This window comes from Leuciscus leuciscus (genome assembly GCF_965113295.1).
Source record: "Leuciscus leuciscus genome assembly, chromosome: 13".
In the NCBI taxonomy this organism is placed as follows: domain Eukaryota; kingdom Metazoa; phylum Chordata; class Actinopteri; order Cypriniformes; family Leuciscidae; genus Leuciscus; species Leuciscus leuciscus.
In genome coordinates this window covers 8666252-8692767 of record NC_138737.1, presented here as the reverse complement: position 1 = coordinate 8692767, position 26516 = coordinate 8666252, and the positions used below count along the sequence as shown (strand labels likewise).

General features: G+C 37.4%; 2 protein-coding genes across 11 annotated transcripts in view; both read left to right on the top strand.

Annotated features, from left to right (window-relative positions):
- The window catches only part of cep350 (centrosomal protein 350), a 37813-nt gene extending 27400 nt beyond the window's left edge, over positions 1 to 10413 (top strand). For all 10 annotated transcript variants that reach the window (XM_082188967.1, XM_082188966.1, XM_082188968.1 and 7 more), the window contains 11 exons: positions 1322 to 1557; positions 2447 to 2637; positions 3241 to 3382; positions 4014 to 4174; positions 4344 to 4480; positions 4580 to 4662; positions 4779 to 6766; positions 7099 to 7572; positions 7681 to 7827; positions 8064 to 8186; positions 8355 to 10413. In XM_082188967.1, the coding sequence (XP_082045093.1) occupies positions 1322 to 1557; positions 2447 to 2637; positions 3241 to 3382; positions 4014 to 4174; positions 4344 to 4480; positions 4580 to 4662; positions 4779 to 6766; positions 7099 to 7572; positions 7681 to 7827; positions 8064 to 8186; positions 8355 to 8516 (3844 nt within the window). In that variant the 3' untranslated portion in view covers positions 8517 to 10413. The remainder of the gene's footprint in view (positions 1 to 1321; positions 1558 to 2446; positions 2638 to 3240; positions 3383 to 4013; positions 4175 to 4343; positions 4481 to 4579; positions 4663 to 4778; positions 6767 to 7098; positions 7573 to 7680; positions 7828 to 8063; positions 8187 to 8354) is intronic.
- Positions 10414 to 12146: 1733 nt separating this feature from the next.
- The window catches only part of qsox1 (quiescin Q6 sulfhydryl oxidase 1), a 29648-nt gene continuing 15278 nt past the window's right edge, over positions 12147 to 26516 (top strand). The window contains exons 1-8 of the mRNA XM_082189033.1: positions 12147 to 12571; positions 13600 to 13700; positions 15067 to 15115; positions 15858 to 15960; positions 16697 to 16787; positions 17103 to 17251; positions 21881 to 22015; positions 23828 to 23957. Of these exons, the coding sequence (XP_082045159.1) occupies positions 12283 to 12571; positions 13600 to 13700; positions 15067 to 15115; positions 15858 to 15960; positions 16697 to 16787; positions 17103 to 17251; positions 21881 to 22015; positions 23828 to 23957 (1047 nt within the window). The 5' untranslated portion in view covers positions 12147 to 12282. The remainder of the gene's footprint in view (positions 12572 to 13599; positions 13701 to 15066; positions 15116 to 15857; positions 15961 to 16696; positions 16788 to 17102; positions 17252 to 21880; positions 22016 to 23827; positions 23958 to 26516) is intronic.

The window sequence follows — 26516 nt, the reverse complement described above, 5'->3', positions numbered from 1 at the left end:
TCACTATACAAATATTGATTATCCTAAAAAATAGGCTTCATTATCATTTTGCATTTATACTTTTTTTTTTTTGATTTTGTAGTGAAATACAATCTAGACTTACAATCTAGAAATACAATCTAAACTTTCGTGAGCTTCACCCATGCACTGCACAGAAAAATTGTCTCTGTTAAATCAGTTCTTAAACTTGGTATTGTGGTGAGTGGAGACCAGAAGGAATATCTCTTTTCAGACAGGCCCGGGCAGACTGATATATTGTATGCTTCTGAATAATGCTAGTTTAGGACTTCTTCATCTGCCCAATGGCCACAGTAAATCTTAACTCCAGCCCCTGATTAAATAAGTGTAGCCCGCGATGAGCTAATGAGTATATATGACTGAGGCAACATAATAGAATTTATGGTTAGATGCAGATGGCCGTTGTATTCACGAAGCAAGGCGATTGCTTTTAGATAAAGCCATTTGTTTTTCTCTAACATGTTTTTAATTATCTTAAACCTCAATGAAAAAGGCAGGCGGGTTTGATCTCCCAGACCAAAATCATGATGCATGAAGGACTTTTTTTTCCTCTGAAAAAATTATCTGCCTTAAGTGAAGCACAAGTTTTACCTGGTGCAGCTTGCTAAAAATGCTTAATATATTATAATATTCAGTAGAGCATATGAAATGCTAATTATTCAGTTTAATGTGCTTTGTTAGCATGTCAAATAATTTGACAAAGCATTTGAAAATTCGCTATGCGAAAGAAGTGCAAAACAAAAATAGCAGGAATTCTGTTGTGATTCGCACTCAAAAAAAAAAAAAAAAAATCACAAACGGTTCTTTAGTGCAAATTAAATACAGTATCAAAAATAATTCCTTTGCAGGATTGCTCTTACAGAGACAAAAGCATAACATTTTGTCAAACCCTGGGTGGAACCTGTGTGTTTCAGTTTGTGAGGTGGTCATCTCTGTGTGTTTCACATATGAACTGTACCAGGTGCATGAGTTTTACCCTAATAAGGACATTAAAGGCACAGTACTGCCACTTTCCCCCATTTAAATGAATGCAGGTCTCCAATCGGAGGCTTTTGGGAAGCATGTTTTGGAGTGTGAGTGTGTGTGTGTGTTTGTTTGTCTGGGTTTGTTTGTTTGCATATCCTTTGGAAATGAGACTAATCTGTTGTTTGAAGAAGGTGGGTGAGTGGCATTATTTGGACGTCTGCTTTGCCTGCTCTTGTGGTGGGATGTCTCCAAATTGTGTCACTTTGCTTTACACAATCTTATTCTCCCTTCTGCCTTTTCTGTCTCTCTTTTGTCTCTTTCACTCTCTGTCCTGTAGATTTCTCACTAAAAGGGAGCAGCAGTTGATGCAGAGGCGCAGACATGCGGAGGAACTTCTCGAGTGGAGGCAGCGGTTGGATGCAGAGGAGGCTGAAGTGCGCCGCATGGAGAAGCAGGCTCTGGCAGCCTGGGAAAAACAGCAGCAGCCACGCAACAGAACACCACTGCAGCAGCGCAGCTGGGAAAGTGAGCACAGTAAAACCAGCGGTGGACAAGAGAGTCCCACAGGGCAAGGTGAAAGAAGTGAAATTGGAAAATATATTCACATCTTTTGTACTCCGTATGCACTACCATTCAAAAGTTGTAGGTCAGTAAGATTTGTTTTGAAAGAAATTAATACCTTTATTCAGCAAGGAATTAATCAAAAGCGATAGTAAAGAATAAAACATTTCCATTTCAAATCAATTCTGTTGTTTTGAAATTTCTATTCATCAAAGAATCCTGAAAAAAAAAAAAAATCCTTTGTTTCCACAAAAAAATTAACTAGCATAGTTATTAACTGTTTTCAACTTTGATAATAAGAAATGTTTCTTGAGCACCAAATCAGCATATTAGAATGATTTCTGAAGAATCATGTGACACTGAAGACTAATGGATGCTTAAAATTGCCATCACAGGAATAAATAACATTTTTAAATATTAGATATTTTAAATTAATATTTCATAAAATGAGGTTATGTTTGATCAATTAAATGCAGCCTTGGTGAGTATAAGGGACTTCTTTCAAAACACGTTAAAAAAAATCTTACTGACAACTGGTTAAGTTAGGCCTTATTATTTTCTACAATTTATACTGTGATTGTTATTTTAAAAAAGTTGTTGTCATTGTTTCCCTTTTTCTGTTTTATAAAAAAAGTCACTAGAAGTTTTGTTACAGTTGTAATATCATGGTTAAGGGGGTTTTAGGAACTTCACCTTGTGTGTAACGACATCTGTTATTGGGGTAAAATCATTGTACAGCACAGCCTTTTATTAATGTGCTCTTTTAGCCCCTGGAAAGGTTTCCACACTGTGTTATGGTTACTCTGTTTACTTGTTTTGAATGTTGGTGTTTAAGAGCGTCAAAGCAAAGATTATAAATTGACCTGTTACATCTTGTATATCTTCATCCATGTTTTCACAGAAGCAGTCAGTGAAGATGACTCTCCAGCCCTGTCTGTGTCCAGTGTGCACACTGATTTGTCTGTTCCAGAGCAGCTGGCAAGCCCTTCCTCAGACCAGCCAGTCTCTGAGCTCCACTCTCCTCAGCCGGGAAGCAGCCCTGCCCCTGATACCCTCTATTCACCTGAGTTTAATTCCACTGACAGCAAACAGGTGAATGGAACCTGCAGAGCAAATAGTTTTGTTTAGAAGAAAAAAGTATTTGCCCCCTATGTTTGTGACATTGTCTATTTAGAGTGCTCAACTGTTAGTTGAGTGAATACAAAATACTGTAATTTAATGTTTGTTTTGTTCCTTCAGTTAGATTACACCTATCTCAATCCGGTGTGAAAGTAAATGCCCCCTTAAACCTAATATGTAATTATCGGCACCATTAAGGAAAACAACTGCAACTAAATGCTTCTTATCATTTGATATGAGCCTCACACATCTCTAAGGAATCTTTTGCCCATTTTTACCATGCAAATGTTTGTGTACATGAGCAGTCAGTAGTGTGGCTGTCACTTGAAGTGTATAGGTGTTAGGACAGGAAGTCAAACATGGAATATGCTGCATGTTTATAAGTGATATTTTTTAGAGCAGTTATTGAATATTGAGCATTGGGATTTGCAAAGTTGTTTGCATCTTACAAGCACAAGTTGTTTTTAATCTGTTGTGACATTACACAGGGTTGATTATAGCTCTCTTTGGTGAGTATGATTTACATGTCCTGACCTTGGATCCCTCTTCGTGTTTGTGTGTGTGTGTGTGTGGCAGTCTTCTCCAGGGAAAGTCAGCTCTCTTCATCATTCAGACAGTAGCCAGCCTGGCACTAGTGGAAGCAGCAAGATGCAGGTGTGCTCTAAATCCAAGACCAGTGAGGCCCACACCTGTGACCCTCATTCGGCCACTCCATCCGGTAAGATCCTTGCTTCACCCAGCTGACTTCTGAAATAATCAGGATTTGCTCTTGTCTAGGCCTGTTTTCCTTGTAGATTGTAACTTCCAGAATACTCAGTTTCATGTAGCATTTGACTCTTCTAATCTTTTAAATTGACTACCTCTTCTTATTCACTTGTAATACTTAGTCTTTCTTTTTCCTTGCTTTATTTACATTTCAAATCATAGTTCTCATTACTAATTAAGGCCCGTCTGTTTTAGGTTTAATTTAATTAGGTCCGGTTTATTCTTTACATCTATACTAAATTGGAGGTGTGAAGACTGGAAGAGGAACACTGTGCCTGCAAAATATAATGCTTGATGTTTAGCTCTGTGTGTGCACTTCTCTGGCTCAAACCGCTTAGTCATGTTGTAAAAGCACAGATGAGTGCACCTGCCTTTCACTGATTATCTGTGTGAAAGAGACTGTGCTCCTTTTATGGTTCAAACATTGTCCATCTATAATATTTAAATATTTTATTTAGCCTCTAATCTTTATAGAGACTATAAAATATGTATTGCCACATGAGGCCATGTTTTTGGTGGTGACAATAGTTTAACTTCATATTTCTTAGCTGAGGTTGTATAATATTTTTGTACTTTTACCTTAGAGACCACATCTGATCAGAGTGATATTGAGAGTCGCATTCGTGCCCTCAAGGACGAGCTCCGCAAGCGCAAATCAGTGGTGTACCAACTGAAGAAAGAGCAAAAAAAGAGGCAAAAAGAGCGTCTGAAAGCTCAGGAAGCGAGTCTACTGAAACAGTTGGAGGTCAGCGACCAGCACCTTCCATATTCACTTATTTCTGTTGAACATTATGCTGTTGCTTTAAAATAAATTACTTTTCTTGCAATTTTTCATTATTTTAATTGGCTATACTATAACTTTCTTATGCTGTATGTGTTAATGTTTGTGACTGTCTCTTCCTATGGTTTCCCAGTCATATAATGACTTTATTCAGAAGACCAAAGCTGAGTTGAGTAAAGAGCCTGACAGCACTCCAGCTACCAAACCCCAGATTAAAACTCCCACGTCAGCCACTGAAAAGCCTCGGATAAAACCCCCTCCTCTTCAGAGGTCAGCCTTGACATTTACCAGTCCTTTTAATTCACTCTTCATTCAAATTTTTTTTTGTCTTTTGTGCTTATAACGGATGATGCGTGTTTACTTTCACAGGCCCGAGACTAGCAAGAACTGGAAGATTGTCACAGAAACTGAGAAATCAGAGACCGTGCCCACGGAAGGGTCAGCAGATAAAGGTGCAATGCCTTTTAGACTACAGCACATGCATGCTGAAATTGAGAATATTGCTTCGAAACAGAATAAACGGATACATAATGTTATAATTTTGCATGGTGTCTGGTTTTGTTCGCAGATGATGTTGCACCATCAGGACTTCATAAATATTCATCAGAACATGATGACATTTCCTCAGATGAAGATCCTCCTACAGTCACTCCAACCCCAGTTATGGGAAGTCCAGAACATATGGACGTTTTGAGGAGCTTGCATAGTCCAGAATATCCAAGCCACCAGTCAGAAGATGCCCCCTCAATCAAAGAGCATTCTGGGCCAGAGGCCAACGACCTCCTTTCAGGAGATGAGAGTGTGGTCTCTTGCCACAAGTCTGGGATTATGGAGGAACTGGAATATGCAAAGACAGAGGGGTCTGAGAATGACCAATCTGACCAGCACTCTCATCCTCTGCTTAAACTGGATCTTGGGCTTCAGATGCTAAAGGATGTGAACTCCAAATTTGAAGAGGAAAGATTGTCTGAGCAGGATGCTGATGACAAGCCAACATTTCAAGATTCTGCAGAAGCTGGAGAGAGTATGAGATTTGCTGATTCAAACCTATCTCCTGTGGCGAAATCAAAAGATATAGTCAACCCTTCAGCTGAAAAGACTCCTTCGGGCATAGATTGTTCTTATACCCCTGACTTCTTGTTGTCCAAGAGGGAGGATTTACCAAAAATGAAAGATTCACAATCACCCCCAGGTGATGGCTATAACGATGACTTTGAGTCTTCCTTTGGGTCGTCATTCAAGGAGGATAACCATGAATCAAAGCCTACATCACCTTCTGCCCCAGAGCCTAAAGAAAAATCTTTTAAGTCTCCAGTGTACAGTTGTGAAGAGGAAATTGAAGAAGAATTAAGTGTCCAATCAGGAAGTTCTAATGGCAGCTTCCAAACTGAAAGTCATGCAGACCTGAATAGCCTTGGTAAAGGCTCCAAAGAAGACATCACCAGCCCATCAAAATGTCCAACTTCACCCCAGCCCCAAATGCCAATCTTGCCAATAAAGGACGAATTGCCAAGCTTCTGCATTGGAGACCGGGTTCTGGTGAGTAATATACAACCAGGGACACTGAGATTCAAGGGACAAACTAACTTCGCCAATGGATTCTGGGCTGGGGTTGAACTGGACAACCCTGAGGGAAGTAACAATGGAACGTATGATGGGGTGGTATACTTCGAGTGTAGAGAAAAACATGGTTTATTTGCCCCACCGGACAAGATCTCTCGTCTTCCAGAGAAGTTTGAGGCCAGTCCAGAAACAGAAGATGAAGATTCATCATGTGATGACCAGCCAAACAGAAAAAATAAAAGCTCAGAGAAGCAGTTGGAGCACATAAATCTGCTAAACAAAATGAAAGGAGAAAAATCTGACCTAGATTTACATCCTGAGGCCAGAGAGCCCTTGGATGAGCATGAAAAGCCATTGGAACTCAACATCAAACAGCTTTCCACTGGGCAAAGCACCTTTATTAAATCTCAGCATAACCTGGATTTTAACGATATTGACTGCAATATCATTAAGGACTGTGACAAAGGTCCACACACAGTGCCTAACGGCGGAGACAGGGATGTCATTCTCAAATTCGAGGACGCATCTGTTGAAGTCGTTCCATTGCTCAATAATTTGGATAAAGGGACATCCAAAAACCAGAAGCAGGAAGAGGAACCAACAGCAGTCATTTTGGACCTTTTGGTTGAGGGTGATAAATCCAGAATTGATGGTCTTCAGAAATCCAGTGACATCTCAATCGAGGAGGCCAGTCTAGACAATAGAGAAGACTTGAATAACAAAAGAGCTTTGACTACCCTTGCAGATAAACTTGTGGAAAACTTCTTAAGTGATGCGGTGAAGCAATTTCAGAAGATCAAGAAAGACAAAGAGGGGAAGTTATCAGCTGCTAATCAGTTGAAAAGAGACTTCATCAATGAAGATGATGGACTTAGAAGCAACAACTTCAAGTCTCAGAGCAGGTCTGCATCCAAAACAAAGACGGACAGTTTCCGCACCTTCTTTGATGATGATCAGGAAGAACTTTCATCTCCAGAGCATTGCAACAGACCTGTAAGTGACTTTGACTATTTTGATTAATCTTAAGATCCTATAGAACTCGATAAAATGAGAAACCAGTTTAAAAAAACAGTCTTTAAAGTTATTCAAAACAAGTGAATGATTTACCCAACAAACTGATAACATTGCTGATGTGTAATGCTTAAGTTGACATTTCCAGCTGAACTGACATATACACAAAGACTGATGTTACCTTGGAACCTTCTTTTTAGGCCTGCAGTGTGTTTCAAAGTTCAAATAGAACATGTAAAGTTAAATCAGATCTTCTCTTGATGAAGGTTGTTAAGAGGTGATCTTGATGAATGTTAATTATGCCTCTTCAACAGGAGAGCCCTGTCCTGGGTACAAGTGGACAGGAAGAGTTAGCTAAACGTCTGGCAGAGCTGGAGCTGAGCCGAGAGCTCTTCGATGTCCTTGGTGACGAGCAGGACTGGTTCGATGAGGACTTTGGTCTCAGTTCACGGAAACAGCAGCAAAAGCAAAAACTTCAACAACAGCAAGATGGGATTTCTAGCTCCCTGAGTTTGGGTGCAGGGGAACAGGTCAAAACACCACCCAGGCCTGAACTTCCTGTTCAGATGAAGCAACCAGAGGAGCCTGCCATGGTTGTTCCTCACACTGTCCAGGAGGTGGAGAAACTGGTCATCGCTGCTACTCAAGAAATCTGGAAAAGCTGCAAACTGGGTCATGGTCGACCAAGTCTGACTGCAGTACCCAAACCTCAACCCTCTAATAGTTTCCTAGAAGGAGACGCCGAAGCCAGTGAACTGGAGGCTCAATGTCAACGAAGCTACAAACTGGTAGGGAGTGAGATTCTGACATTTTTGTGCCTGTTTAGCCTTGGGAAGGTTTTTGTGAACTTTTCCAGGAAAATCAATAAAAATGTTTGCTGTTGTATTTATTTACAGACCGTCTTTGATTTATCATGGGAGGTCATTCAAGACATCTATGCAGAAGATCCGAAAGTTAATCTGCCACAATGGATGAAGCCACGTCGCCTTAATTCCACCTACTTCCATCGGGTAAAAAGCCCCAATGACATCACAACAGTCCAGGTATGCAAGATGTCAATACTGCTTTTAGTTGTCAATATTCCTACCTTGTCACAGTGTGTTAGGGTTAGTTGGCTATAGTTATGCATAATTTATAGTTACTACTATAGTAACTACATGTAATGTGTAACAAGGACACAAGTGTTACCTTACTTACATAATTGTATATTATTTCATTTATTTATTTATTTATTTTAATATGTATATATGTTGAAGTATTATTATTTATTTTATTTCAGGAATTTGTCACCACTGAGGTATTAAAGTTGTGTGGTCTAAAGAAAGAGCAGAACCAGAAAACAGACTGGCAGAAAATGATCAAATTTGGACGGAAAAAGCGAGACCGAGTTGACCACATTCTAGTAAGTGTTTTTAACTTCCCATTCAGAATGCTAGTGTTTCAAATTGCAAAAATCTTGCTGACCATGGAGTAAATCTATTTTAATGTTGCCACTTAAGCTTACTTATGGTAAGGATAGTATGCAGTTTATACTAAATGCATAACTCCATAATCACTCTTCCACTTCTAGGTCCAGGAGTTGCATGAGGAGGAATCCCAGTGGGTAAACTATGACGAAGACGAACTTTTTGTAAAGATGCAGCTAGCTGATGGGATTTTTGATGCCTTGCTAAAAGACACGGCTGACGTTCTGACCCAAATCCAAGAGAAGTCGTCCAAAAGAACTCTTTGATGATGCTCTCGTCTGTACAGAGAAAAGTTGTAGGTACCTTCGGTTAAACATAAAATCCAGGCTTTGGCATAAAAGGACATTTAGAGAGGAATTCCCTTTCAGTCTGCTTTTGCAGTCCATGACAAGACCTATAGTGGATTCAGGATTCAAGGCCATAACACCCTGTCAAGAGGTCTGACTTGTCGTGGAGATAATCACATTCTCATCCGGGAAGTCTGATGAACACTCCTGGTGTTCCGGTGTTAATTGTAGCAGCTGTTTGGGTCCAGATTCCCCACACTGTGTCTGTTCATCATTGCTGCTAAAACTGGCTCTGCCATTCTCAAGTCTTATAAAAATACAAATGGGTCAGATCAAATCAAGACAGGCCTGAATACTTACAGACTTGTTTCTATCTCCAGTTAGATTGTATAATAACAAATCCTTGTTTTTTCTTTTAATCCTATTAATTTATATTTTAAAAAAGGAGCATTTGAAAGTATGTAAAGAAAAGAGATTATTTTACCATTGACATGATTAATTGCAGAACTAAGCACAATAAGTACAATTTGAATGTTTAAATGGCAATACAATGTAAAGGGATTTGATGCAAGATAATGTTGAATGCAAAAATATGTAAATGATATTTAACCGCTTTTTGAAAGCTACATGAAAACTGTTCTCGCAATGGTTTTGTTTTGCTCCTACAAGCAATGTTGTATTGGCAACACACGCTATGGTTATTAGATGCCAAAAGATTGAATTTGACATACATTAACTGTGCTAAACACTGACATGCTGGGTCTAGCCTCAACATTTGCCTTTTATCCCATTCATTTTAAGTGCCTCCATTGTTATGTTTGCTCATGCATGAGCGACTTTTCCCAGCCTTCCTTTGACTTGTCACAACGGTCCCTTTGGCTTTAATCTTGTCTTAACTTATTTCTTCATAGCTGGACAAACCTCTAATATTGTAAGAAGTAAAGCCTTAATTTGTGTGTGTATACTATCCATCATCAGAACCTTTTTAAAGTACATTTTTGTCTTTTTAAGGAAATATGAATGGTAATGTTTCACTATCGCTGGCACAAGGACTCATTTGTTTACTTTTAAAGGAGGCGTTTTACACATTGTGTACCTTACAGAGGAATTGCCCATGGGCTCAGCACGTCCATTTTGTTTTTATAACCAAACTGTTATCTACAAATACTGTGATGTACATATTTGTTTGTAAATCAGTCTCCCATAATAATCCTGGTTTCATCAGAAACGTTCTATGATCATAGTGTCTTGAGATGTTTAATTAGCTGTAACCAGCCCTTTCTCACCTCTCTTAAAGCTGTACTTTCTGAGCCAGTCTGTAGTCTTTAGTGACCTGTGAGGTTAGATCTAGAGTATTGTGCCGTGTCAGTGGGTTAAACTTCATCTATGCAGCAACAGAGTCTCTGATACCCAGCATCAGTCGCTCATCCAATAGCACGTCTAATAGGTAACGGAGATCTCTACCTCGTTCCGCGAATAGGCTACTACTAATAGTCTTTTTGGCTAAGTTTAAACTTTTAACTATGGGCGGGTAATTCTCTGCCTTAGGGAAAATTAGGATTTGTGTGGCACAAATGGTTTGATAATCAGTTTCTACTTTTAAATTGGTAGGTCATAGAAATGTTTTTCATCCCGTAAGTGTATGTGTATTTATAATGATGTACTGTGAGTGACAGACGTGCACTTGAAGACTTGTAAATTGTTTTACCCATGTAAATAGAGTCGATGCCTATCTCCTGTGAGTGGACTCATGGAAGATTGCTGTGAAAATGGGCATGGTTCCTTTTGCTTCCATGTACATATTATAGATAAATTTGTTAACTGAACTGATCCTTTGGAAATTGTAAATAAAGATGATCTCATTTCTCAGTCATAACATTTGCTGTGAGATTGTTTGTTTCAGTTCCTTTTTAAAGTACATTTTTGTCTTTTTAAGGAAAGATAAATGGTAGTTGCACTATTGCTGGCCCAAGGACACGTTTGTTTTCTTTTAAAGGAGTTTCTCAAGGGCTCAGCACGTCCATCTTTGTTTGTTGTTTTTTGTCAAGAAAAGTGTTTTTATGCATGTTTAACACAACAACAAAAAAATGAAATGAACAAAAAAACTGAAGCACAATTGACAATTTATAATTTTTTTGCCATTTAAATTGTTAATAATTAAAACAATTTTTTATATAAATTGCATTGAATAATAATATCAGTTACACATAATCTCAAATTTTGATATTGTATGATTTTATTCGTTGGATACAATCCAGAAAGTCTACACTGTTACCTCTGAGGTGGGACAAGCCAAAGTCACCAGTAAAAAGACATTCGATGTGTAATTTTGTGTTCGACACTAGTTCAACGCATTCAATTGTTCTCACAACAAAAAAGCTAAGATTTGTGCCTCTAATGCTAATGGATCAGCAAAGTGTGCTGTATTCGGGATATGTGCCTTGTGTAAAATGTCAGTTTCATCCTCCAAAAGTGAACCACGGCCTCTTTCAGTATCAACATTGATTTACAGTTTGCCTGGATGGAATGTGTCCTGTCAAAAACTTTGGACTAGATGCGCATATGCAATGTCAATATTTGAGCAATGGGTGATTATAAACGAATAGATCAAGGTGTCAATACAGAACTACAGGATTGACCAAACCTACTCTGGCTTACTAAGACTACACTAAAAAATATATATTTATTATATAAATTATGAATGAATTGGGCATTTAACAATTTCAGAGGCTTATGACAATTGAGATTACTTAAATTCAGAAATGATTGTATATGTGACAGTAGGGCCTATGCCTGAAGCATCAGTGAGGGAAAAAAAAGGAAACATGGAATACAATATGCCTCCCTCCATGTTAAGTCTGTAAATAATAAAATTGGTGCTTGATTTTCTGGTTTTTTATTTTGTATTTGTTTTATCTTCATGTTTCATTGTTCAGAATATTTGAAAACACGTTAGAAGATTTTGGTTCGCGATGGCAATAACGCCACAACTGAGGGACGATTTAAATTTGTGTACAATGGAAATCTTCTTTTATTTATTTTTTTACATTTTTTTTAATAATAACTATTTATTTTACTCTTTGTTGAGACTGCCATAGTTTTAAACATTTCATTTTGATAGTTTAAGATTGAACAGATGGGTCTGTTGACAGGCGACAGTGATTTTGCCAAGTTCCAGGATCAACGAAACACAGAACGTTCCCCTAACGTTACTAAAAAAAGTTTTTTTTTTTTTTTTTTTTTTGATAACCAAATAATAACATGTAAGGAACGTTCTTTTTAGGTTTTATTTTTTGCAACCATAAAACCATTATGGGATTATTTTTGTTATTTAAAAATAACCTCCCGGCAACGTTCTGGGAACGTTATTTTATGGTTGCAAAAACTAAAATCAAAAAAAAAAAAACGTTCAGGACGTATTTGGTAAAAAAAAGAAAAGAAAAAAAAGCCAAACGGGAACCAAAATGTTAGTGGAACGTTCTGTGTTTGCTGATCCAGGGACAAGAGAGAAAAACATCTGTTAGTTTAAAAAAAATCAACCGACTGTGACATTAAAGTGTTAAAAACACCCATGACCCATGTTTGGTTTGTTTAGCTATGAAGTAACGTTAGAGTTCAGAGAGAGATAGAGAGAGCGAGCGTTGGCCACAGTTAAGTGGGAGGGAGCTGAACGTGTGACCAGTCGCAGTAAACTTTCTATCACTTTCTAATAGAGTTTGTTGAGTTTGACCTGAAATAAGGGAAGATGGCGCGGTGGAGCTGCGGTGCCACGTCTTGTTACACGACAAAAATCAAATTAAAGCCATCTAACAATTTTTTATGTGCTTTTATTTCTTTTTTAAGTATTTGTCCTTTAATCGCCGAAGCTGGGCTGTACACAGCGTCGGATCAAATTATTATTTTATCACCGGAGAATGTGGACTCGGTGCTGCATAACTCCAGCGCGACTCGTCTCGTGATGTTTTACGCGAACTGGTGCGGACACTGTATCAACTTCTCACCCACCTGGAAAAGCCTCGCCAGAGATATTAAAGGTTAGTATGCCCTATATTTCCATACCGTGAAGATACTGTTGCAAAGTAAAAATGCTGTTCGTGTCCCTGTAGCCTCAGTGCAAAATAGTCGACTTCCTTTACAATATCATTTACCATGGTAACCGGATTCCTCCGAAAAATCATAGTTACTGTTTGTGTTACTACAATACTAAAACTATGGCATTGTTGGTATCTTTAGCCACCACTGTTAACAAAAAGAAATAAACACAATATGGCAGTAATCTTCTACAGGGTTTAAAGGACATTTTAAACACATTCGGCTAGTTACAATCACTTTTTGTAATTTTTGCCGAATGTGATGTTTTTGTGAGAGGTTTAAGCCTGCTGTATCTTATGCAACACATTGAATTCTGACACATTGAAAACCTTCAACCTGCAACTTTTAATAATAACCTCAATAATTTTTCACTAAGCTGTTAAACTAGTCTAGCTTGTTGGTCACAGGCAGCTAGGTGATATAATGACCTAGTTTGTGCAAAGGCGTTGACCTATACACACAAGCAATATCTCAAAACCTAAGCTGTCTACCAAGTAAACGAGTGAGTGACATGCCAAGTGAGCTACCAATAGTGAGCTTAAATAGTGTGTATCACGTGACATAGATGTCTGCCAAGTGAGTATGACTACCAGACATCATTGGTGCATTCGGAGTCAATTCATTTTAAGCCATACCAATAGGCAGTTCGTTTAGGTTTTGAGACACCACCACCACCACATTGAAGTGCACATATATTTGTTCCTCTTCTGTTGCTCTAGTTTTGAGGTTTTGGAGATGCTAATCTAGGCTGACTATCTTTGTTCATCAAAAACACTTGTTGGCGGACTCCTGGAAGTCCCCTTTGTTGAAGGTTATTGGAGCATATGTTGTTATAACACAGCCTTTAAACTTACTTTTTGCAACCTCACAACATGCAACTGAAATTGATTTGCAAAAACGTTATCAACCCCATTCTGTGCATTTATTCAGTTTCATAAACTCAGCATTCTGTGTCGTGTGGCTTTTGCAGAATGGAAGCCGGCTGTGGATCTGGCTGCTATTGATTGTGCTGATGAAAGCAACAGAAAAGTTTGCACCAATTACGGCATCACAGGATATCCCACACTGAAGGTAGTGTGCAGTTGGAGTACAATTACTGTTGCTGTTGTGGTTTTTTAGCTGTAAAGGAAACCTGCAAATGTTTTTTTAAAAATTACATATATACACTACTGTTCAAAAGTTTTGGGTCAGTAAGATTTTTTTTGTTTGTTGATGCATTAAAATGATGAAAAGTGACAGTAAATGCATGTTACAGATGATTTATATTTCAAATTAATACTGTTCTTTAGAACTTTCTATTCATTGAATAATATTTTCCACAAATATATTTAAAATTTGTATGATTTTTTATTCAAATGATTTCTGAAGGATCTTGTGACATTTAAGACTGAGTAATGGCTGATTGAAATTCAGCTTTGCCATCACAGGAATAAATTACATTGTGAAATACATTAAAATAGAAAACCGTTTTTGATCTAATAAATTCAGCCTTGGTGAGCATAACACACTTTAAAAAAATCTTACCAACCTCAAACTTTTGAATGATTGTGATATTTCATCATTTTATGCAATGCTGATTTTATAAAAAAAAACATAATTGGAACATTCAAGACAAAGTTGATATTTAATGAAATATGTTCCGAACTCTGAAAATGCAAGCAACGTCTGAGCAATACAATTTTGTCTTGTGTGTAACCTTATGCATATTTTATAAAATGTCAGTGTTAAGTATGTGAATGTGTGTATACTCCAATTGACTAAATGGAAATGAAGATATTATAAAATCATCTTTAAAAATGGTAGATTGAGTTCATTGGGTCTCATGAAATATTAGAAGAAACTGTCTGTAAATTGTTCATAAAATCATTCTTAAATTGTTGCTGCCTCGACAAATGATTTACACAGAAATTCATTCTGCTTGTGTTTCATGAATGAGGCCCGTTGCAGATTGCAATAGTTTGACTTGTGAGGTTTTTCCACACAGATGAATCCATTTTATTCATGAATAACTGTTCTTTGTTCAGTCATGCACTATGGGTCTGGGCTATTCTGAAGCCAGAGGGACGGACTGATGTAACAGAATCTGTCAGTTCTTTGTCCATTCTCCATGTAAACATTCAGCTGTTGCCATTCCTTGAATTATTATCTGTCATCAGTTTCCTTCAAGAAAACATCCTGAAATCATCACTACATGTTCCTCTACTGGTTGGGTATTTTCGCATCTGGATTTTGATTAGGATGAGTTTGTGTTCCTTTCTTGTAAAATAAAGTGGTCATTCTTATAAAGGGACTGAGTCCACAGCTTTGATGAATTTTAAGAGGGGGGAGGGGGGTAAAAAGGAAGAACTGTTGACTAAAGCTGTCAGTGGGGCTCTGTAGGCAACCGATGTGAAGGTCTCAAGTAGCAAAGCTAATGATCTCCCTCTGTCTCTCTCAGTTCTTCCCTGCTTATTCAAGCAGCGAGTTCACGGGGGAGCAGTTCACTGGTAAAAATGCATTTCTTTTCTTTATTCTTTTTTTTTAGTTCACTCCAAAATGAAAACATTTCTCTCTGTTACTGATGTTCATGTTGTTCCAAACCTTTATGACATTCTTCCGTCTGTAAGAAACATTCCCACATTTCAGGATGTTAATAGGGATTAGAAGAGAAGAAAAGGGGGGAATATAAAGTTTTAAACTGTTCCAGCCAAAATAGACTGGGAGGAATTTTGGAGGATTTGGGAAGAGGAACTAGAAATTCCACATGTAGTCAAAGCAAGCTGAATATCTCACCGTATATTGTTCATTAAATTGGTTGTTTGCAAGACCACAGCAACTATTTTATTTTTTTACACTTCGAGAGCAAACGAAAAATCCTAGTGCAACAGATTCTTGTGGTCACAGTTTTAGCGCTAATATTTTACTGACCGAAAATAAAGCATGACAGAACATTTACAACCCAGTCTATCAAAGTCATGAATATTGATTGTTTGTAGCTTAATCTCTGCTCTCTAGCCCCAAAAAGTAGTATAATAGTAATCCAGAGTATTTTGAATTCATGACAGCTTAGTGTGAGAAACAGCCCTAAATTTACATTGTTATACACTAAAAATCTTTTCCTCTACCAGTACTGTCATTCTCAGGTGAACTTTCCCTTTTAATATCCAATCCAATATCTTAATCAAGATCTGTGATGTGCATGATTATGTGCATGATGAATTTTATCTATGTATGAACATGTCCGTGTAGGATCCTCGAGGGATGTGAGAAGCCTTCGGCACTACATTATCGATAAATTGGAGAAGCAACATGAGGCTTGGCCACCAGCTTGTCCACCTTTAGAGACAGCTAGGTTAGAACACAATGTCTTACTTTTGTACTCCGACTTTAAAGCATATCTTCATTTTTATTTGCACTTTTAATCTTAAAAATTTGGACTTGAATCTCATATTTTATCCTCTCTTTGTTGATTAAATAAGTTCTGTAATGTAAAAAGCGATAGGGTCAGTGAACATGTTGCTTTTGTGAGCTTTTAGTTGACATTGCTGTGCAAAAAGTCACTCATATGCTCATAGGGAAGGAAAAGGACACACCATAAACTTGATTTGCATCATACTTATTTCTCTATTTTTGTGTCATCTGTCAAATCATTGCAGGAAATGTTTAAATTCCTCTGAAAGCCAATAAAGCACAGAAATGTCAGAAATAGTTTAGAGAGGGATTTAAGGGTGTTTTGATAAAAAAAAAAAAAAAAAAAAATATATATATATATATATATATATATATATTCTCACTTTCTTAGCGTTATTCCCGCTCATTTGCAGGGTCCGCTTCACACACACACATGATTTGGCACAGGTTTTACATCGGATGCCCTTCATGTCACAAATTGAAAAAATATATATATTAAATATGTAAAAAAAAAAAAAGTTAGCGTTATAGTTAAATTAGTTCAAGACTTGCTTTTAGTAAACTCTCTAAGTAGGATATGAGTGTATGAGATATGAGTCAGACCATGTCCTCATTATAGACCGGTTTGCATTACATTATCTTTACCTATTTGAATATAATACATTTTCTCTCCACAGTGAGGCAGAGATCGACAACTTTTTTCAGACCAACAATGTGAAGCACTTCGCTCTTGTGTTTGAGAGGAAAAACTCCTATGTGGGGAGAGAGGTGAGATCAGTTTACACAAAGATCATTTAAAGGAATAAAGGAATAATTCATGTCATTATTTATTCACCATGTCGTTCTAAGTCTGTATTCCTTTCATGGAACACAAAACAATAGATTTAGACTAATTTGTTAGACATAATTATTTCCATGTATTTTCAAGCTTCAATCTTTCTATTGAGACTTAATGGAAAAATACGGAATAACTTTTGTTGAACAGGATTTTTCTGTACAAAATTGACTAATGTACTAATAGGTTAGATTAGTGACGTTTCTTAAGTGACGTTGAATTGTTTTTCTTTTTTTTCTTTTCTTTAGGTGACATTGGATTTGTTGCAGTATGAGAACATAGCTGTGCGCAGGGTTTTGGACACAGAGGAACGTTTGGTGTCTAGGTTTGGTGTGACCGATTTTCCTTCCTGCTACCTGTACTACCCGTCCATATACATGTGTAGTAGAATAAGTGTGTAAGTGCTCCATTTCCTTCATTCATCTCTACAGCAGATGTAAAATCAGTTTACATGATTTTGCAATGACTGATTTCATGGAAATTTTAAATTAAGGGGAGACACCCCAGGTGAATAGAAAAAAGAAAAGAAAAACTAATAGATATCAGCATGAAACGTCCCCAGTTGATTACTGACATTAAGACAAATATCTTTTGTATTACAAGTTTTTAGAATATTTATGTTTATATATGCAAATTAGACATTGTCTCATTAAATATGCGCTAATTTGCATATATTTCCAGAAGAGAAATCTGAACAAAATCCAGATAAAGCCAGATTCAAAATTCTTGTTTCATTTTGTTGACATATTAGAGACAAAGGTTTTTACTGAGGGGATTTTGGATATCTCTTTTTATCACTCCATTAATCAGAAAAAACTGCCAACAGCCATAAAAAGTCAATTTTCGCGCTGTTTTTTGGTATAAAATGTTGTATAAATCAGAATCTGAATGATATATGAACAAATCCCTCTGTAAAAACCTTAAGAATATAGATAGGAATACATCTGGAAAGTTTGGTGTATGTAAGTGCTGCTGAAGTGGAGATTTCTGGCTCAGAGTATGAGAAAAAAAACATTTTGAGAAAACGGCCTTTAAAGATTTGCATTGTAAAAATTAACACTTTTTTAGTGGAAACAACTATTTACAGACACAATATCTTATCAAATCATTAGCAACAACAATACAAACCACCTAAAACACATCAAAACTTATAACACAGCATTTATGGCCTTCAACTGAACAGAACCCCAGTAAAAAAAACAGTAAAAAACACACACAACCGGTCCCATGTAGAATCACGTTGTCAGAAATTGACATCAGCCAATGAGATTTCGCTTTTAGAGTTAAATGCCCCATTGTACAAAAAAGAAATGACCATATTTGGATCCGACAACATGGAGAGAGAGAGCTTTCCAACGGTATATGTGATGACAGGGTGCAGACAGCGATCGCGGAGCAGCATGTTGATTTAGAACGCCAACTTTTGTTGAATTTAGGAGAAATCTACAGATGCAAATAGATAAAGTGTAGTAAAATAAAGACCTAAATGTGTATTTTGGACTTTTTTTCACCACAAGTCTGAAAGAAGACATGTTATTGAAGACAAATAGCCCAAAATCTCAAAATTGACCAGTGAAAAAAACAAAAAACATGTTTTTGCCTGCCATGTCTCCCCTTAAATCATGTAAATTAAAGGTAGGGTAGGCAATTTGTGGAGCGGCAAGCAAAAGCAAGCTAGCTTTGAAAGCATAAGACCCCACCCTCCCTTCAGAGCGTCTCCAAAGCCACGCCTCCTCCAAAACACATGAACACACACAGCAGAGTTTGTAAAGCGTCACGAGACGAGAAACAACGTTAAACTACCTCATGTTTTAAAGCACATAACATTACAATAATAATCAACTTAAAAAACTTAGAGCGCTGAGCTGTACCAGCTGACTGCTGCAGATTCATTTCAGAGTTGATAGTGTTGCGTGTTGCCATTGAAACGCAAACCGCTCCGAGTATAACTTCACAGGTTTCCATCTCTTCCAAATTACGGTAGTTATGGCATGAGCGCAGCATAAGCGGGCTGTTGTTTCGGTTGCGGTGCTCGTGACTAACGCGCTGTTGAAGTGTGATGTCTGCGCCTGCAGGGTTCACGGAGGTATGGAAATACATATGTTGACAGATAGGTAGGACATCGTATCACTGCATTCGGACTGAATGCAATGATTGGACGAACATTTTATGGTCCTGTGCCTTCCACAGAGAATATATATATACATATAAATACATTTAGACCACTTAACTTAGTGATTGCAGGATGTGAAGAGACTTTCAACCAGCATAACAAAAACTGTTTCTGGATCAGATCGCCTACCCTGCCTCTAAGCCTGATGTGTAGATAATTGCCTAAAGAATGTGGTCGTATGACAGATGAGGAAAGTATTTGGGATACCTGTTATTATTGCTCATGATTATCGAACAAAAGTATTACACTTCAATATTTAACTTTTTCTGTACTGTTTGTGCTACAGGCATGAACGATGCCTCAAATCATGTTTCTTTTTGAGGCGAGGTGTGCTGTTACTTTTCTAAGCAACCAGACTTCCAGATTTTGATTGTTTTTTTATTAAACAGTTATATATAAAAAAATAATATAGATTTGAATTGGAAAGATCAAAATGACACACTTCGCCTTTAATCTCTCTTTCTTGGTGCATAAGCATGAGCTAGAGCCGAGGCATTTAACTCTTAGATTCTTATAATTAAGTATTTAGCATTTGCCTGATCCCATCTTCTCAGTTTTATGATCATTAGCCATTGCAGGAAAAAATCTCCACAACATCTGGCAATGTTAATGAGACAACAGAGTTTTAATACATGCCATTATTCAAGATCACAGAGCTTTCATAATCATTTCTAACCAGGAGCATAAATCAGAGGTTTACTTGCTTTGTTATGCTTGTTTGAGAAAAATAACTTGGCACGGGTGTGGGGCTCTTTAGATGACAAATGCAAAAGAGAAATGATTTATGGTTGGCTTATGTTGTTTCCGTCCTTCTTGATGGTGTGCAGAGGGTGTGCGCATGTGTGTGGAGGGGGTTTTAATCTTCTACGCCGAAACAATAGTGTTCATTTTTTTGCGTTTCACCTGCCAAACAGTCCCTGCTCTGCAGAGCAACAGATGGCGTGCCGTCAGGTCTGAATGCGTGATTGATCTCGTGTAGCATGCGCAAAAACACAAACACACACACACTATCTCCACGATCTCCCCGGGCGGAACAGGTCCTCGTGGTCTGGTCTCAGAAGCGTGCCGTCAGACCCTGGGGACCTCAGGCTTTGCCCCGTCTCCCCGGCGAGGGTTGATTGAAGCCTGGGTAGATGAGGGAGTGTGTGTCCACCTGTGCGAGAGACTCAGGAATGCACAGTGGTGTTTATTGTTTGATTGCCAGGGTTAGTGAAGAGGGTAATGATCAGTAATGACATCTCATCAGCACACCACACCCACCATCTGCTCATCCGAGGAAGAAAGGTAAATGGATGATAGTGGAAAACAGGAGAAGTGAGACATGGGAGTATAAGCTCACAATGCATTCCTAGACACAATTAATATTTTTTTGGGGGGAAAGTAGCTTTTTAACATGATTAATTTCCAGAATTCTTAAGAAAGGTTTGAATTGGAGTGTCAAGAATTCAGGAGTCAGTTTTATATCTAGAGACTGTGGTAGCCAGTGGTACAGTGGCAAATATAATGCCAAATAGTAAGATGAGGTCAGTAATTAATATATATATATATATATATATATATTAATGATTTTATTTACCAAGGATGCATTCAAATGATCAGAAGTTACAGTAAAGATATTTATGTTACATTTATGTTTCTATTCATAAAATAATCCTGAAGAAATCTACAAAATATTAAGCAGTTTTTAAGCTTTTTATCAAGTAAATGCTGCCTTAGTGAGTATAAGAGATTTTTTTCAAAAACATTTAAAAAATGTTACAGACACCACATTTTTTAACAGTATATAATGTATATAAATGAAATGAAAATTTACATTGTAAGAACCACCTTGTCATTTCTGTACCACTCTATTGTCTATTAAGAACATTTTACAAAGTGCCCTGCCTTTAGTTTTACCAGGCAAATATTTTATTCTGAAAGTTTTCTAATGAATATTTTTTTAAAGGTATAATTGTAGAATTTCGGCCAAATATCATATAGTGCTATAAGAGTTGTGTTTGTTTATTGTTTGTCAATCTACTTAAAGGTATACGGCTCATGCCATGCAAAATAGCCTTTAGTGCTGACATAGTGTTTTAAACATTTGTACTATTTACTTAAAATTCCAAATTCTAAATTTTTTACGATAATTGGGGCTTTTTTCATTCATAAGGCTACCTGTCGTTATAGTTTTGAATTGACACAAAGGAAAGTAACACTTCTGTTAATCAGCCAGGCGTACCCTTTTTTTTAAACTCTCCTTGACATGGGAATTTCTATTAAAGTCATATTTAAAAATGCATCTCAAAATGTCCAAACATCAGTTGATGAATCTGCCTGGCTGATATATTGGTCGCTTTAGTCACAAATGAAATCTTTTACCTCACTTCCTATCTGTAACTCTACTTCACATACTGTCAACATATGTAATGCATTTGATGAAGAACATATTTCTCGTCCCTGTATGTTTTGTAAGTATGCTTGTAGTTTGAATACAATCCGAACACACTATTTCTGCCCTGTCAGATTCGGTAGGTAATTTTTTTTGCCTACTGTTTTATGAAGGCTATGTATTCTGATATACTACTCATTTGACATACTGCTTTTTGCATACTGTATAGTAGGGAAGTAGTTTTTGGATGTAGAGTGACTGTCTCTACCCTATCTCTGGCTCTAATCCAGACCCTAACCTTAACCTTAACTCTTCTTTTAATTCCTGTCCTAAATTGAACTGAGTCAACAAAGAGCAGCTCTATAAACATGGATTTTGAGCTCTTCTGGAGTCTGACAGACACATTCTTTTGTCAAATGTTATCTCATACTTGGTCATGTTTAGTGGTTGTGTGACCCTCATTCCTTTTTCTCCTCCCTTAGACTCAGTGAAGCTCGTACTTTCTACACATATGCCCTCCAGAGGTTGCCAGGGGTAGTGCGGACAGGCAAACCCCAGACTCCCATCATTGATCTCATCAAGAACTCAACTCTAGAGGAATGGAGGCCGTTTAACAAGTTAGTGCACACAAGCTGACATACAGTAATCAACCATTGAGCCATTTAAGCCTCTAAATTGTTCATTGTCTTCCCACATTTAGACATAATTTACATATTCATGCATAATTTATTTAGACTAGATTAATACACTGAACAAACTTTTACAGGATGCTAATTTTTATTAAGTCTTATTACACTTAGCAAATCAGTAGTTAATGAAAATTCAAATATGTATATTTGAACATTCATAAATCAAAGTTTCATTTGTTTAAAGGATAGTTCACCCAGAAATGTAAAATGTCATCATTTACTGACCCTCATATCGTTTCAAACCTGTAACACTGCATTCACACGGGGCGTCAACGCTTGATGGAGGGCGTGTCTGAAACTTGGTGCTGATTATAGTGACAACAGCCAATCACATTACTTTTCCAGTGTTGGATGATCGCTTTTGGCTAGCATCTGCGCTAGGGTATTTGCATGGGCAATCTGATTGGTTGACGCCTGTGTTGGCACTTGACGCCTGTGTTGGCACTCTGCCGCAAGCAACGCCAGTGATGCGACGCAGCAGAACCCACAATTCAGTTCGGCAGCGCATGTCGTCACCCATTCAAAGTAAACGAGAAGTGTTAACGCCGACACCCAGTGTGAATCCACTGTAAGACTTCTGAAGAGATACAATCACTTTATGTGATGAACAGAATTATTCTAGGCTTTCGTTCACATATATGCATAGAGCAAATGGTAAGCCATCATATATGGTAAACACAGAAGCTTGTGCATTCGTAACATGCTAAAACGAACCTCATTGTTTCTCATGTACGCAAGAAGTGATCATATCTCTTCGTAATACTTAAATTAAACCGCTTAAGTCATATGGATTCATTTTACAACCTTTTTGGATATTTTTGGTTTTGGTAACCTGGACTTTCAATGGAGGGACAGAAACATCTCAGGTTTCATTAAAAATATCCTAAGTTATGGGTTTGGAACAAAATGAGGGTGAGTGAAATATGAGAGAATTTTAATTTTGGGTGAACTATTCCTTTAAGTGTTTTTTAATGTAATCATGCTTTCTACAACAACAATGTGTTTCTAGTTAAAGGGATAGTTCAAGAGAAAATAAACATTTTGGGTGAACTATCCCTTGAACTATAACACATCATTGTTGTAGAAAGCATGATTACATTAAATAACACTTAAAGGGATAGTTCACCCCAAATTTTTTATTCTCTTTTACTCACCCTCATGCTATCCCTGATGTATATGAATTTCTTTCTTAAGATAAAAAAAGAAAAAAAGTCTGTATAATGAAAGATGGGTGATGCTCGAAAAACCACACACAGCGATCATGATGGTACTGCAGAAGCACAGAGGATCACCACTTCTTTGTGTAAGCTCCACAACACACTTGCATCACAACGTCCCTCTCAAGAACGCTTGAATGGCAGTATACTGGATGCAATGACCTATCGTTTCACTTCAGAAGTCATTGATTCAACCACTGGGGGCGTATAGATTACCATCACAATCGCTGTGTGTGGTTTTTCAAGCGTCAACCTAGCAGCACCTATTTACTTGCATTATATGGACTAACAGAGATGGATTATTTTCCTAAAAATCTTTGTATGTGTTTTCCTGAAGAAAGAAATTCATAAACATCAGGGATAGCATGAGGGTGAGTAAATGATTTTCATTTATGGGTGAACTATCCCTTTAAAGTGTTAACAAATCAAATCATGTGGACTTATGTAGTTATCTCTCATGATTTAAATGGTACACATAATGTCAGCGATTGTCCTACAGAGGTTTCTATGTGTGTGTATTTAGGACACGTGTGTACATGTCTGATTTGGAATCAGCGCTGCATTATTCTCTGCGTGTAGAGCTGTCTGGTCACATCAGCATCAGTGGAGACGATCTTACTGCACTCAAAAAGTACATACATGTACTGGCTAAGGTGAGTAACATCAGTAAACACACACACTTTAAATATCTAGTTTTATAAATATCTATCCTTTTACATAGCAACTGTATTAGCCAAGTCAGTTCACATGACAAACCACTAGAGGGAGATACATTGAACATTTCAATCTCTTTTTCAACCCTTAGCACAAAGATTTTTAATGCTTGTGGAGTTGAATGATCTTGGAGATCAGTCAGATTTTAGACACTAAAACATATGGTCAAATGGATGATTCAGGGAGAAAATATATTAGCACTTATGACAAAAATGGTACAGCGGTAATAAAAGCTTGATGCTGAAATGTTTTCACAACAGCATGTGCACTTGATGCCAAACTGCTGAAGTTATTTTCTGACATTTAAGAATACATCCAAGGTATTCCGTTTTCATTTTCCTTTTAAAATGCTGATCAAAGAGCTGAAAATTACTTAAATGATGCAGCACAATTTTTTTTAAATGAAAGGAAAATAATTTAGGCTGCAATTGCTTATCTTAAAAAAACATCCAATGCATACTAAAACATAATTATTTGAGTTATTTAACTATTCATAATATTTCTTTGATTCTGGGTATTTCACTGCATTGGTGTACTGTTCTATTGTTTCCTCACAATCTTTCTCACAAGAAATGTTCACCTCGCAATCAAATAAATACATATGAAATTAAGGTTTCATGGTATTATGTGACCTTATTTTAATGATAATAAATATAATGTCTTACATATTTATTGATTATGAGGGTGAAATATGAATTGAACATTTCTTAACATTGAGATTTACTCGAATATTCCCTATATGTTGTCTTTCTTCTTTCTCTTACCGTTCTCTGCTGGATCAGACACGTGCCACGGATCTCTTTGATGAGGTCTGAGACAATGACCTTTCGCTGGCTTTGCGTCCGTCCAGCGTAGCACTGCCAATCTCTCTGATTATTTAGGGCTCTCCAGGGAAGGTCTACACAGATGCCTGGAGGAGTGGCAGGGGCCCTGGGCAGGCCTCCCATTAACTGTGGTTAGTTTTGTCAATATCCCCGGCTCCCTCTGGTATTCTAGTGTTAGCTGGGCCTCTTCAGAGTGTCCTTGCTGTTTTTGGCCTGCTCTTTTGAGCTGCCTTGTTAAACAGACACGCTGGCTGCATTAATTGACACTCTGTGAAGAGGAAGTGTTTAACCCCACTAAAGCAAAGCATGGAGAGATTAATGGTGGCACGGAGGAACAAGCACATTCACACACACACACACACACACACACACACACACACACACTCCGTGTTCTGAGCTGAAGATCTGTACAGTGGCTTGAATGCTAAACACAGTTAGGTTGGCTGCTTACAGATTTGCTGCTTTAGATTAAGATGCTTAGAATGCAGACAGACTGATGTAATGGGGTAATCCTGTGAACCTGCCCTCTCGTCCTGAACCTTCTCCTGCACCAGGTGACCCAGGTGACACAAAAATATATGTATAAGATACAGTTATGTGAAGAATAGCTGTTTTCTATTTTATTATTTTAAATTATTTACTATTTTATTATTTTAAAATATATGTGTGTGTGTATGTGTGTATATGTATGTATATGTGTGTGTATATATGATCAAAGATGGCTGTAAAAAATAAATCTGCATTGTATGAACAGATGAAACAAAACAAAAAAAATAGCTTTCTTGTTGCAAACACTTAATATGGGTTTGGTTCATACAGGGATAAAAAAGTACCCCATGTGTAAAATGAAATACTCTACTGTATCTTTAATGCTGTGGGCCTAATTTTCTGCCAGAGGTCCTGGACATCTTGTTCAGATACATGGCATCATGGATTCGATCAAATACCAACAGATAAAAAATCTAAACCTGACAGCCTGTGCTAGAAATCTTATAACGGGAAAAGTTATGATCTTCCAACAGGACAGTGATCCAAAAACAAACATCAAAATCAAAACAAAAATGGGTCACTGATTAGCACAAAACCAAGCATCTGCAATGGCCATCCCAGTCCCAGACCTGAACCCTATAGAAAATGAGTGGGCTGAAGCGCCCACATGGATCTGGAGAGATTCTGAATGGAGGAATGGTCTTTGATCTCTTGTCAGTTATTCTCCAAACTTAATTATTTGCATTATAGGAGAAGACTCAGAGCTGTTATCTTGGAAAAAGGAGGTTGCAAAAAGTATTTAATAAAAGGGGGCAAATAATTGTTCCCAATGTGTTTTGGAGAAAAACATTCATTTTATAATGTGATAACCCCCCCACACACACACACACTTTCAATTCTTTTACTTCAATAAAAGGTTAGATTTATTTATTTATTTTTATATATGAAAATATCCAAAGGAATAAACAATGCATATTAATTTTTTACAGCCATCTTTGATCATATTTACCAAGGGGGCAAATAATTCTGACCAGCACCATATATATATATGTATCACTGTATACTGTATATATACTGTATATAGCACAGTGGTTTACTGCCAGAGTGGAGTTTGACACAGCAGTGTTTTCCTCGGTCACGCTGTTGCTTAACGTATCTGGGTTTGCAGCACAATCCGGATTTGTA